We start from the raw sequence: 14,462 nt of genomic DNA, 5'->3' as shown, positions 1-14,462 counted from the left end.
GGTATACTTCCATTTGAGTCCAGTGGCACTTTGTTTTACTGCTTCAGAGCAACACAGCTACCCACCTGAATCTATCTTCATTATTTTTGCCATTCAGCAACAGCTAACTTAAGGCAACCTCAGAATTTTCAAGGCAAGACATCTTCAGAGGTGGTTTGCCATTGCCTGATTCTGTATAGAGACACTGAACCTTTTTGGTGGTCTCCCATCCAAATATTAACCAGGGTCAAGATTGGGCTAGCATGGACTATAGCATCTTATTATTCTGTTTCCACACAATATTGATGAATATGCAGAATCTAATAACTGATGGTCCTCATCTCTTTTTCTGCTGCTGACTGGGTCTTCCTCCCACAAATTCTATTATCAGGGCTTTTTTTGTCACAGGAACTTATTTCCATATTAGGCCACACAGCCCTGATGTAGCCAATCCTTCAAGAACTTACAGGGCCTACTGTTAACTCTTGGAGAATTGGCTACATCAGAGGCGTTTGGCCTAATATGAAAAGGAGTTCCTGATACAAAGAAGCCCCGAGGAATGGTAAAAATCTTCCTCCCCTCCTTTGCAGACAGAAAAGCTGTTCTGTCAGAAGAGCCACTGCTGTGCTGATGAAACAACAATTTAGGATCCATGCCATAATATAGTCTATACTGTGGATGTATAGTCTATACTGTATATAATATAGTCTATACTGTACCCCAAACCAGTTCAGGATCTGTTTTAAAAGCAGCCTTAGTTATTATTTAATTGGCTTATTTCAAAATACTTACATTTTCTCTTTCCTCTACATGTGCTAAGAACTAGCAACAAGTTGGATCCAGACTGTTCTGGCAGTGTCCACTGATTTTCCCTTCCCTCTACAGACCCCCCCCCCCATGTTATTCTTCCCTACAGGGCCTTTTTTTGTAGAAGAAGCCCAGCAGGACCTCATTTACATATTAAATCACACCCCTGATGTCACCATTGTTTCACATGGCTTTTTTGTAGAAAAGGCCCGGCAGGAACTCATTAGCATTTTAGGCCACACCCCCGGTGCCAAGCCAGCCAGAACTCCGTTCCTGTGCATTCCTGCTAAAAAAAAAAAAAAAGCCCTGTTTCCATACCCCCTATATTCCCTTCCATATTCCATATCCCTTTTCTTAGGGTTTCCACTTCTGGGTTAAGAAATACATGGGGCGTTTTCGCACAGAGCTTACCCCGGAGCGACGTCCCTCTTCACCGCGCAGTGTCTGCGCGGATTTCGCACCAACTGCTCCGCAGAACCAGGAAGAGCCGCGAAAAGCTGCGGCTTTTGCATCGCTAATGTAAACTGGTTTTTAGCAGTTTACATTTGCGACGCAAAAGGCTCGGCACTTCGCGGCTCTTCCTGGTTCTCCGGAGCAGTTGGTGCGAAATCTGCGCAGACGCTGTGCGGTGAAGAGGGACGTCGCTCCGGGGGTAAGCTCTGTGTGAAATCGCCCATGGAGATTTTGGGGGTGGAGCCTGGAGAGGAGAGGGACTTCTGCAGAGTACAATGTCTTAGATTCCACCCTCCAAAGCAGCCATTTTCTCCAGGGGAACTGATCTCTGCCATGTGGAGATCAGTTTATAATACCAGGAGATTTCCAGGCCCCATCTGGACATTGGCACCCCTACCTATTTCCTACTTTTTAGGTGTTCCCCAGAGTATTAGCTACTTCCCAGGAGCTGCATTTCATGGAGATCTGCAGGCTTTAGTAGAAGAGGGAAGACAGGAAAGTTCCATTCTGCCATAGAGGATTTAGTCTGGATCCAACCTAATATTATTACTGAAGTCAACTGACAGACCATTTTCCTGTTTCTTTCAGCACCTGGATTATGAAGCTAAAAAGACATACAGTCTGAAAGTAGAGGCAGCCAATGTACACATAGACCCAAAGTTCATCAACAATGGACCATTTAAAGATACTGTGACTGTGAAAATTAATGTGGAGGATGCTGACGAGCCACCAGTATTTTTAGCACCAAGTTACATTTTTGAAGTGGAAGAGAATGCAGGCCCTGGTGCTCGAGTGGGGAGGGTACATGCCAAAGACCCTGATGCTAAGAACAGCCCTATAAGGTATGCTTCTAAAATGCCAATATTTAATTTTGTTCTGATGAAGCCACCCAGCATTGCCAACTTCTGTGGCTCTTTCAAAACCAAGAGAATTAAGAAGGAACCTAGGAGATGATTGGTTACTTCTCTAGTCTATATGGAGCAGCCCCACAGAGATGTACATTTTAGACCAAGGGCGCCAAACTCATTTGTTAGGAGGGTTGGGTCTGACATAAATCAGACCTGTAATGCCAGGTAGTGGAGCTGTAAATTTTATAAAGGGCAAGATAAACACAAAGATTTTTACTTAAAATAAAACATGCTTAAAAACATTAGCATACTTGCAATATTTTGTTTATTGGAGAGCCAGTTTGGTCTAGTGGTTAAGTGTGTGGAAGAACCGGGTTTGATTCCCCACTCCTCCAATTGCACCTGCTAGCATGGCCTTGGGTTAGCCATAGCTCTGGCAGAGGTTGTCCTTGAAAGGGCAGCTGCTGTGAGATCCCTTTCCAGCCCTACCCACCTCACAGGGTGTCTGTTGTGGGGGAGGAAGGTAAAGGAGATTGTGAGCCGCTCTGAGACTCTTCGGAGTGGAGGGCGGGATATAAATCCAATATCTTCTTCTTCTTTATTTAACAGTCTCTGATAACTGACACCACTTTAAATCCTGGATTTTTTTTCCATCTTCAGGATGTTTCTCGTTCTCTTTAGTTGTCATTTTAATGACTTCCATAGCTGGTTTATTCTGATTTTGAGGAAAGCTGTCATTGTTTGAATAGCCATTGTTGTTATTAATTTTATTGTTATTTATTTTTTCCCCAATGCTGGAAATTGCCTTGTGAATCCTTGTGGAAGAATGAGAGTACATATCAATCTGTTCAATACCAAAATAAAACCTGGCAACCACTATAATAATACCCTACTCAAATTCAGCACTCAAGCTGGGTCTTCTGTTGTTAAAGTTTCAAAAAAACCCACATGTAGCACAAAACATCCCATATCTGATAGATAATTTATATTTATGGTTTCATGAAGAGCGACAGACTTACATTAGGATAGGTCTAATGCTATTTTACTAAACAATACATACCAGTCTTCAGAGATGTCTTTAACAAGTGATGAGTGACTTTTTAGTGTTTATTATCAGATACAAGCACAAAATATGTCTTTCTCTTACTTCAGCACTTCCAGTTCTCAGCCTTGAGCAATAACATATTCTGGTTCCTAGATCTGAATTAGATTTCAGAACACAGAAATGTACTGTTAATAAACAAGCAACATTTCAATCATCTGCCAAACCACCAAGTGCATAATTTTGCCAGTTCTGATGCTGGTTCTAAAGTGATGGTAAGGGAAGTTTTCAAACAAATGGGAAATAGTATCTCTAAATACAAATGAAAAAAATGCATAGATTTTTTCACATAAAGCTGGATTGACACCTTGTTGGAAGCACGAGTCTGCTGCTACAAATGGCATTCCTGCCTTGATTTTTCCCTCAACACTTTTCCTGTGACACTTACCCTATGACACCACATGTATTTCTTCACTCTGCTGATGGTAACTAAAGATGTGCAGTAGAGGACCAGGGAACCACTAACGATGGTGTTGCATCATGTGGTAATTGCTACATTATGGGGGGTTAGGCAGCATAGTGGCTGCCCTATGTCTCCTTGTATGTCTGTACTCTAAGAAGTGCCTCTTAACACAGAAAGCCTGGAGTGAAACAATTGCTCTTCTGTAGCTGCATGTAAGCATTAGTAAGAAATGGAAATCCATTTCCATCAAGAAGTGATTTAGTGTGTCTAATTAAAATTCCCGTCCTGCTAAGCGTGCTCCCACAAAACTATTTTTAAAGTAATATGCACTACACTGTTTGGGAGACACTAAATGAACTGAGGCCATTGAATAATTCTCTTCTAATTACTTCATTTGCATCCCCTTTTAGATATTTAATTGATCGTCACACTGACCTCGACAGATATTTCAATATCAGCTCAGAAGATGGTTCAATTGTGACCATTAAAAACCTAGATAGAGAAGAAATAGCCTGGCATAATATTTCAATACTTGCAGCTGAAATCCGTGAGTATTCAACTGAAAATTATAGCTTTTAAATAATTTGTAATTAAAAATATTGGTGGAAAGTATTCATGTCATGAAGGGTGACGCACAGCAAACTTATTCAGCTGTGCTTTGTCTGACCCAAAATTGCCTCAAGTACATGATGAGAACCATGCCGGTCTGGAAAACTCCAAAGTGTATCTCGACATTATAGATATTAAGTCTACACATTATTAACTTTGCCTGTTCAATGAAGAAGCCCTGCATCCCAGACCTGGGCTCCTAATTTATTTATTTACTTTTGGGATTTCTATCCCATCCTGAGATAGTTTGAAGGTCTTATCAAAAGACATTTCCTTCCTTTACACTATATTATTTCCTAGGGTTGCCAGCCCCCAGGTGGGGCCTGGTGATCTCCCTGGAGAAAATGGCTGCTGTGAAGGGTGGACTCTATGGCATTGTACCCTGCTGAGGCTCTTCCTCTCCCCTATCCCTGCCCTCTCCTGGATCCACACCCATAGTCTCCAGGTATTTTCCAACACCAACCTGGCAACCCTATTATTTCTCCTGAGCAGAAACTTCCACATTCACCTCAGTACTTCACTACTATAGAGAGCCCCATGGCAGAGAGCGGTAAGCTGCAGTATTGCAGTCCAAGCTCTGCTCATGACCTGAGTTCAATCCTGGCAGAAGCTGGGTTCAGGTAGCCGGCTCAAGGTTGATTCAGTCTTCCATCTTCCGAGGTTGGTAAAATGAGTACCCAGCTTGTTGGGGTAAAGTATGGATGACTGGGAAAGGCAATGGCAGACCACCCCGTTAAAAGTCTGCCGTGAAAACGTGATGCGATGTCACTCCAGAGTTGAAAACGACTGGTGCTTGCACACCTTTACCTTTACTTCACTTCAGGCAAAATTCAGTGGCATCTGGGAGAAAAAGATGGGAGAGAAAGATGGCAATCCAAAACTCTTTCCCTGCTTGTGCCCCTAGATGGGGACATCATGCAGCTAAGCTGGTTTACCATATGGATGTTTGTGCAGCTGCCCAAGGTGTTAGACAAATACCGCCTAATATAGGCTTCTCTAACCTTGTTGAATCTGTATATCTTTGGAATTTTGGCAGCATGTAATGGGTGCCACCACAAAATATCTGTCAGAAGGACTAGGGCCAATCACCAAATGCCCCCCCCCCCCAAGCTAAGCATTCTTCTGTGATTGAGTCAGATGTTTCTAAATGTTCCTTGAAGATACAAAGGTCTCCAGGGCTTTTCTGAAGCTTCTCCTGCTTTCAGTTGTTTGATTATAAAATCATGTTTTCACATCTGGTCACTGGAACAGTTTCAAATTAATATTATTTCAGAAACAGGAGGTCAGGAGGTAGAAAATATTACCATTCATATAGCACAAGAAACCATGTCAAAACAGGAAGATAAAAACGGCCAATGAGTTCCATCAGTGATAATTCTGAGAACATAAAATTCTCACTTTGTCCTTTCATTTTTCTTCCATGTTGTGGTGGCATTCACCCCCATAACTGTTGTAGATAAATGGCATCAGGAAGCTAAAGTTCCAGTGGCAATCAGAGTCCGCGATGTAAATGACAATGCTCCAAAGTTCACAGACGCATATGAAACCACAGTCTGCGAAAAGCGTCAGAGCAACGAGGTAACCTTTACCAAACATGTTTCCCTTCTGAGTGGGACAGAGAAGCTGGGACAATGCTAAACATTTCAAAATAGACTCTCAACAGTTGTGTGTGTTTTAAATACAAAAGTCATTGTAAGATTTTTTTTTTTTAACAACTTGAATTTGGGATACATATATTCTATATTTTAAGATTGTGTTGGCTTGCTGTTACTACAGGTCACATTTTGGAGGAATTTGCTGGTTGTTCTGAGACTTTCTGCAATTCATAGTCTGTAGGGTGTTTTGCAGAGCTGGGTGTTTTGCAGAGCTTTTGCCAGCCTCCAGGTACCCAGCTCTGCAAAACACCCTACAGACTATGAATTGCAGAAAGTCTCAGAACAACCAGCAAATTCCACAGAACAATCAGCACAGTCAACAACCATCTTCCTTATCTTCAAACCCCTTCCAACCCTCCCAGCAATTAACACAGAACAATGGTCACATTCAACAGCCAGTTTCCTTATCACTACCCTTCCAGGAAGCCCCACCAAACAATGGGCACATCCACAAACCAATTGCTGTTTCATCACACCCCCTTCAGCCTAGAAATAGCAGCTCTCCAGCAGCCCTGGCCCCACTCAATGCCCAGCAGCCAAGAAGGTCAGAGCGCCTGCTCCAGCTGCAACGCCACTGAGGATGTTCTCTGCAGCTGAGAACGAAACGTCTGGAAGGAAAACTTTCTCCAGTAGAACACGGCACTTGATCCCGAAAGATTCTACAAACCCTAATGATGTTACCAGCCGTGAAAACCTGAAATCTTTGTTAGTTACCTTAAATAAGGTGTTAAGACTTATGATTAGAACATAAGAGAAGCCATGTTGTATCAGGCCAATGGCCCACCCAGTCCAACACACTGTGTCACAGTGTGGCCAAAAAACCCAAGTGCCATCAGGAAGTCCACCAGTGGGGCTAGAAGACCTCCTACTGTGCCCCCCCCCCCAAGCACCAAGAATACAGAGCATCACTGCCCCAGACAGAGAGTTCCAGCAATACACTGTGGCTAATAGCCACTGATGGATCTCTGCTCCATATGCTTATCTAATCCACTCTTGAAGCTGTCTATGTTTGTAGCCGCCGCCATCTCCTGTGGCAGTGATTAAGCTCCCCAGCATGGCAGTCTTGCCTCCTTCTTCTGCTTTCCATACCTTACTGCACCTTTCTGTATCTAGAGGCTCCACCCCTTCCTGTCTCATTCCATTATTTGATAGGGTAGGGTTGCCAGCCTCCAAGTAGCAGCTGGAGATATCTTGCTATTATAACTGATCACCAGGTGGGAGAGATCAGTTCCCCTGAAGAAAATGGCTGCTTTGGAGCGTGGGCAATATGGTATTATATATCCCACTGAAGTCCCTCCCTTCCACAAATCTTGCCTCCTCAGGCTGCACCCCCCCCCCCAAACCTCCAGATATTTCCCAACTGGAAGCTGGTAACAATGAGCTAGGAGTGACACTTGCTGTCAATACTTTTAGGTGAGTGGTGGCCAGAAGCAGGGCTTTTTCAGTAGTGGCACCTTAGCTGTTGAATGCCTTTCAGCTTAAGGCTCACAGAGAGCTTTTGCTGCCCTCTTTCAGGTGCCTGGCCAAAATGTCGGGGTTTTTTTTTTTAATCCAGACTTTTAATTAAGGGGTTTGCTCTGTTATCATGTTGATACTTTGCTATTAATCCATCAATCTATGCTGCTCAACATTTTGGTTTTCTGAATGCTGGATTTTAATTGTTAAATTGTATGTGTTGTTTATGTTTTATTTTTGTAAGCTGCCTTTGACAGTTTCCTTGGAGAGGCAGCACAGACAATTCTGGTCCTAAAAGCACAACACTCTGAATGTTCAGTTAACTCATGTAAGGGGGGACAGGATGAGAAGGGCTCCACTCCCTTACCTCTTGGTAATCATCAGCTCACAACTGCTTCATTTGTGTTCTCCCTCCCCAGGCTCCAGAGTAGGGTTGCCAAACCCCCTCATTTGCAGGGCCGGCAGCAGGGGGGAAATCCCACCTCAACTGGCCCAAAAGGTGATGTGATGATGTCACCTGAAAGTGATGTCATCATGTCGCTGACTTTGTGTGGTGAGGTGACGCTCTAGTTTTTGAGTAAAACTCTGGTGAAATCAGCTACAAACCATAGAGTTTTGCCCAAAAACTAGAGCCTCAACCCCCAATGTTAGCTATGCCATGATGTCACTTCCGGGTGATGGAAGCACATGTGGCAGAAGATCCAGGAAAGGACCCAGGATCCCCCCCACCCCCTCACCCGCTGCAAGGTAGAAGCTGGCAAGTGGCAGCCCTACTCCACAACCAGAGCTCCAGGAGTTTCACAACCCATAACTGGCAACCCCAGTTTATAGCTTGCATGAAATGATACAATGTTCCCTTGTTATTTAACTTTTAGGAATCCATTTACAAAAAAGGTGAAACTTTTAAAAAATGTGCTAGGTGCTTACAAATGCCTTTCTTTTTCAGCCATTAATTACAATTACTGCAGAGGACAAGGATGATACAGCCAATGGCCCAAGATTTATCTTCAGCTTGCCGCCTGAAATTATCCACAATCCTAATTTTACTCTCCGAGATAACCGAGGTATGTGCTCAGATTTACTGTAACAGATGGAAGTGAACTAAATGTCTGATATCATGTCACAGAACAATTGTTTCATTAGCTGTGCATGACGGCCTGGGCTGGAAGAGGCAAAAGATGCAAGTGAAGATTGGAGGCATTTGTTAAATGCGTGCTCTCCAGCATTTCTTTTTCTAGATGAGACCATGTATACTATAAAATCTATATGATAAATGCACTACTATTGCTTGCATGGGTAGGGGAAAAAAGCATAATAATTCAGATCATTATTCTTCATTAAACCTCTGCGGCCACCACAATTTTGGGAACTGAACACGTCAGCTCTTGAGTTGGACTGGATGAAAGGAAGGCAAAGCACTCTTGCCCTGTTTATTCCTTTCAGATTGTGGGAGAGCTGGGAGAATTTGTGGGTGAAAAATTACCAAGAACTAAGGACTGAGGCATGTTTCTGCCTCAACAAGAATCCGGGCTGGAGTTACAGAAACTCACTGAAGAAGAAATCTTTCAATAAGCAGCTTCTCTTTCTACTTATTACTATCAAAAGTATAATGACGTAAACAATGGGTGTACAGCAGCCCCGCATTGTCTTGATCCACTCACTTTGCATGCATCTGCCTAGGATTGCTATTTAAATAAGCTGTGTTAATGGATTCAGACTGTGTCTGTCTTCTAAACAGGCCAAGTTTTTTTTCACAGACTTTTTTGGTAGAAGCCAAGGGCTAGACAGCCCAGTTCTGTTCTACTAACACATATGTGTTTTCTTTAAACAGCCTCTTGTGTCAATGTCAAGCTATTTCCGCTGAAGGAAAGCACCTCTGTTGTTCTTTCAAACAACATGTGAGATCCATCCCCAAAATTAAAGAAAAAATAACATGCAATCATGGTACTGATAAAATTGCCCCATTTGATTGTAATTATAGACCAAGGCTGTGGGGGGCGGGGGGCAGGATTACAATCCTGTTTAGCTCACAACCCCCTCTTTAAAACAGTAAATAAAGTCTGAGGAAATGACAGTATTAGGAATTAGCTTATATGCTATGCCAAATTTACTTCTAGGGCTCCATTGGAATTCTGCCCGGTGACATAATGTCTGAATATATGCCATTTCTTTCAAGTGCTTGATAACTGAGATGCCTGCCAAAGGAAATACACTGAAAATATAAAGATGGGGGAATCTATTTATTTTGACAGCTAAATTTAGGTGAATTTTTAAAGCTGCATTTAGCGCTATCGTTTACGTCATTATACTTTTGATTTTTTTTCCCCAAGCGAGCATGTGATGTGAAGGGCAGCACAGTTAAAAGTCCACAGTGTGTGGAATCTTGTTCTTTGTCATCTCATAAGCAGACCTGTTTATTTCAGTGAAGCCAATATCTGAAACCTTGGAAATGAAGCTCAAAATGCCTTTAAAGAGGAAACACAACAGTGTTCACAAATACATTCAGGGGAAAGGGCATGAAAGAAGATCTGTGATTCTTCCGGAAGGATGAGAGATATATTTAGAGGTAGTAGGACTTGCATGGCACAGAACTTTGGGGCTCATTATTGTTATGACTGGAGTTTAATCCCAAGCTTCTTCCAAGATATGCAGGGTAGCACAGATAATTATTTCCCTTAAGGATGGGAAGATTGGAAACACAAGTTGGGGCTCATTAATCAAGTGGCCCTGAACACCCAAACGGAACACCCCAGAAAAACTTGCTGGAACTGAACCAGTTTAGGGTCCCTCTGATGATGCACATACGTTACTTCCAGGAGGTGTTGGGCACTGCCTGCAGCATGCCCACAACATCTAGAATTGACATAAGCATATCAGTCCTCTCGAGGGTTGTTTTGTAGAAAAATAGATGGTGGAGCTCATCCAGGGATTGTTACGCAGCTCCACATACTATTCAATGGACAAGGAGGTGGAACTCTCAGAAAGGTTCAGGAGCTGTGCTCCTGTGAGCTCCCACTGAATCCGAGGCCTGTCCTCTTAACATGTGCACATCATTTTGCGGTGGCATTGGGGTCTGCCCATTCCCTCCTCCTTTTATCTTCATAACCACCAAATATGAGGTTAGGCTGATACAAAGTGATACAGGTCACCCAGCAAACGTCTGTGGTGAATTTGAACATTTGAGGAGAAGCTGTGGCTCAGTAGTACAGCATCTGCTTGGCATGTAGAAGGTCACAGGTTCAGTCCCATCATCTTCCGTTGATAGGTGATATGAAAAACAACTACCTAAAGAAAGGACTGCCAATCAGAGGTGATTATGCTGACCTGGATTCCGATGATTTGAGTCAGTTGAAGACAATGTCATGTATTCCACATGGGCCTCCCAGTTTCTAGATCTCCCACTATTATCAACCTGTATCTGTGTATTACAGCTCTGCATCCATTCCGAACTGTATTGAAATGAGGTTCAGCTGCTCAAAAAATTCCTTTTTGTGTGTGTATGTTCCAAAAATGTAAACTACAAAGTAGAGATAATAATCTCTGTCTGAAACACGCGGTAGATATACACCAGGGAGCTATAGCCAATTTTAGCTGTCTGGGGACTGCCTGTTGCAAATCTCTTTAGTATCTGGAGATTTGTATCTCTGCTAATTTACATCTGTACTGCAGTAAACACTAGGGCAAAAATTGGCACATCCTCAGTGTTGTATGAAGAGTGAGCTACATTTTATGAATAAATATTTTTAGCTGCCCTTCAGAGATTGTATTTCCTCATCCTAATGTAATTATGCAGCGAACCAAAATGTGAATGTCATTAAGTCACTGAATGAGAGTCCATAATGCAGGAAAAGAAACTTGAAATTTAACCAAAAAGGTGCTTCAGTTGAGTTTGATCTCTAAGGGAAAAGACATTTAGTGATGTCAAGCCCTGGTTGGAGCTTGGGATCCACTGCTCCAAGTTCTCCTTGGGGGAAAAAAATTAAAATAAATTTTAAAAATTAATCAACAAAAATTCACCCATCATCACCCATGAAATGATGTCACTTATGGTGAATACCTGGAAGCAACTAGAGAGTTTTCAGTGATTAGAGTTTATGATAGTTTCTGGTAATTCCTAGAGCTACCACTGTTGCTTCCAAATGTTCCTGGAAGTGGCATAATTGAACTGCTGCTGCTACCCACACCACTTCCCTGCTCCCTCTACTAATTACATTTACGGGGTTGGCAGGGGCAATCTGCTTGAAGTCATCACTTCTGAGCTACAGAGAGAATGACAAAAAAAAAACAATTGGCTGAGACTCATCCTTCAGCTGAAGTGTGCTCTTTTCAATATTGCAGTCCACCCTCAAGTAACTGAAGACAGCCATAGCGTGTGCCACACATTCTGTGTCAAAGGGCTGTCATGCCTTTAAGCAAAGAGGTGGTTTTGTTTAAAAAGGGCAAACATAATTTTCTTTTAGGGAAGGGACAAGACAGGCATAATGATTGTCTTATTTTCAACAGATAACACAGCAAGCGTTATCACGAGACGCACAAGCTTCAGTCGACAGATGCAGGATTTATACCTTCTGCCTATTGTGATAAGTGATGGTGGGAATCCTGCACTGAGCAGCACCAACACGCTCACAATCCGAGTATGTGGCTGTGATGGCGACAGGATCTCATGCAATGCTGAAGCGTACACCCTTAATGCAGGACTCAGTACCGGGGCTTTAATTGCAATCCTTGCTTGCATTGTGATTTTGTTAGGTAAGGAAGTCTCTGCATTTTGTTTATCCTTTTTGTTCCCCTACTTCCCCTTCCATTCAAATGCACTGAATCACAGGCGGCACAATCCAGTGAGATGCCCCGTTTAAATCAACAGATATGAGACGTGGTACTCACACACCAGGGGGTTGGATCCAGGCTAAATTTTCTGCTGATAGATTTTCTGCTAATAAAGTTTCTGCCTTGTGGTCAGTGGCCAGCCTCCATCAGCACTTCTCAGAAGGGCCAACCATAGTATCACTAGGAAGTGGTAATGAAAACCCTCACATTGGGTTTTCATTACTACTTCACTTTTAACGTTCTGATTTTATATGGTAAATGTGATACTGTTACAGGGTCATGATTTATGTGACCTTGTAACCTGTCCTAAGCCTGCTTGTAGGGATGGCGAGATATAAATTGAATAAATAAATAAATGGGAGATGAAATTTCTTCCAATTTCCTCTTCCTGTGACAGACCCCTGATTGAATTCTCATGATGTTTATGAGGGTCCCTGACTCCACAAGAACACCATTTGGGGGAGATCAACGAGCTGCAGCAGGAGGAAGGAATAAGCTCTCCCTTTATAGGATTCCTAGATTTACCAAAACTGCAAGAAGGTCATTATTGATCTATTACATCTCTCATTTGATTTTTTTCCCCCCTCATCAGTGATTGTAGTGCTATTTGTAACACTGAAACGGCAAAAGAAAGAGCCCCTCATTGTCTTTGAAGAAGAAGATGTCCGAGAGAACATTATCACTTATGATGATGAAGGGGGCGGGGAGGAAGACACTGAAGCTTTTGACATTGCAACTTTGCAAAACCCGGATGGCATCAACGGATTTATTCCTCGCAAAGACATAAAGCCTGAGTATCAATACATGCCCAGGCCAGGGCTTCGGCCTGCTCCGAACAGTGTTGACGTTGATGACTTTATCAACACAAGAATACAGGAAGCCGATAACGATCCAACAGCTCCTCCCTATGACTCTATCCAGATCTATGGCTATGAAGGGAGGGGCTCAGTGGCTGGTTCACTAAGCTCTTTAGAGTCAGCAACGACGGATTCTGATTTGGACTATGACTATCTACAAAACTGGGGACCTCGTTTTAAGAAACTAGCAGACTTATATGGCTCCAAAGACACTTTTGAAGATGATTCTTAACAATAACGTTTTGAATTTGGCCTTAAGAACTGTGTCTAACATTCTGAAAAAAAAATTCAGAGGAAAAAAATGTAAGCAGGTATTTTTTAAAATAAAATAAAGAAAGGTTCGTAGAAAATATTTAGGTTTGGCAGAGATGGGGGAGGGTCCTTTCATTTAAAGAAGGAAAAGAATAAGGACATCAAAGTGGTCAATACTGTGAAGTACCTTTTCTTGCAAAAGGCAAAATACAGAAGTTGGTTCTCAACTTCAACACAAGGGAAAAAAATAACCACTTATGAAATACAAAATATTTAAGCAAAGGAAAAATTCTAAAAGTCATCTGAGGATTGAGGGCAATCTCCCCCTCCCCTTTTTCTTCTTTTTTGTTTTGTTTGTGTGTATTATGAACAGCTAAGTCTTTTTATGTCAAAGAAGCTTCCACAAATTAGAAAGGATCACAGTTCTGAGCTGTAATTTCGCCTTAAACTATGGACACTCCCTACGTAGTGCATTTTTAAACTTGAAATATATAATATTCAGCCAGCTTAAACACATATGATGTATGTACAGGACAATGTACAATTTTGTCTCTTGAGCATCCAACTTGTTTCTGCTGACTCTTGTAAATCTTTTTTGCTTATACTTTCATCTTAAACTAATACGTGCCAGATATATTAAAAAAAAAACTCTGTCTTGTTGCAGTGGGAGGCGCCCTATTTCTATGTCATTTTTAAATGTATCTATTTGTACAATTTTAAAGTTCTTATTTTTAGTATACATACAAATATCAGTATTCTGACATGTAAGAAAATGTTACATCACACTTATATTTTATGAACATTGTAATGTTGCTTTAATATGGGCTTCAATATATGAAGCAGACTTTGAAATAAAAAAAAGGATTCGTTTTTTAATTCTCGCTTTTGTTCATTAAACATTTAAAGGGAAAGTTTTGTTCCCCATGCTCTATTTACATATGTATCACTCTAAACTACCAGTCTGACCTTTAAAATAGCCCTATTTGTTATGTGTTCATTGCTAAAACTGTCTTGTTAAGTGATTATTTAAAATCAATTATAATTTTTTTTTGAATGTGTATGGGGATTTGTTTAAAGAGAAATACCTGTAAAGTCTATATACAGCTTATGGCTGCTTCAAAAGCACAGTAGCAGCTTGAATAAGGGTGCTCTGGATTCAGATCAGTTTCTTCTTTCTAAGTACTGCCATGTTATACGCATGTAATTTACCTCTTA

At 41.8% G+C, this 14,462-nt stretch overlaps 1 protein-coding gene across 1 annotated transcript in view; it reads left to right on the top strand.

The window, feature by feature from the left end:
- Positions 1 to 14,123, top strand: part of CDH11 (cadherin 11) — an 87,584-nt gene extending 73,461 nt beyond the window's left edge. Inside the window, exons 7-12 of the mRNA XM_060253573.1 lie at positions 1,828 to 2,081; positions 4,003 to 4,139; positions 5,658 to 5,779; positions 8,258 to 8,375; positions 11,815 to 12,060; positions 12,731 to 14,123. Coding sequence (XP_060109556.1) covers positions 1,828 to 2,081; positions 4,003 to 4,139; positions 5,658 to 5,779; positions 8,258 to 8,375; positions 11,815 to 12,060; positions 12,731 to 13,227 — 1,374 coding nt within the window. The 3' untranslated portion in view covers positions 13,228 to 14,123. The remainder of the gene's footprint in view (positions 1 to 1,827; positions 2,082 to 4,002; positions 4,140 to 5,657; positions 5,780 to 8,257; positions 8,376 to 11,814; positions 12,061 to 12,730) is intronic.
- Positions 14,124 to 14,462: the final 339 nt, after the last annotated feature.

This window comes from Heteronotia binoei, chromosome 14 (assembly GCF_032191835.1).
Source record: "Heteronotia binoei isolate CCM8104 ecotype False Entrance Well chromosome 14, APGP_CSIRO_Hbin_v1, whole genome shotgun sequence".
NCBI lineage: Eukaryota > Metazoa > Chordata > Lepidosauria > Squamata > Gekkonidae > Heteronotia > Heteronotia binoei.
Note: the sequence above shows the minus strand (reverse complement) of the source record. Positions and strands in the feature narration are given on the sequence as shown.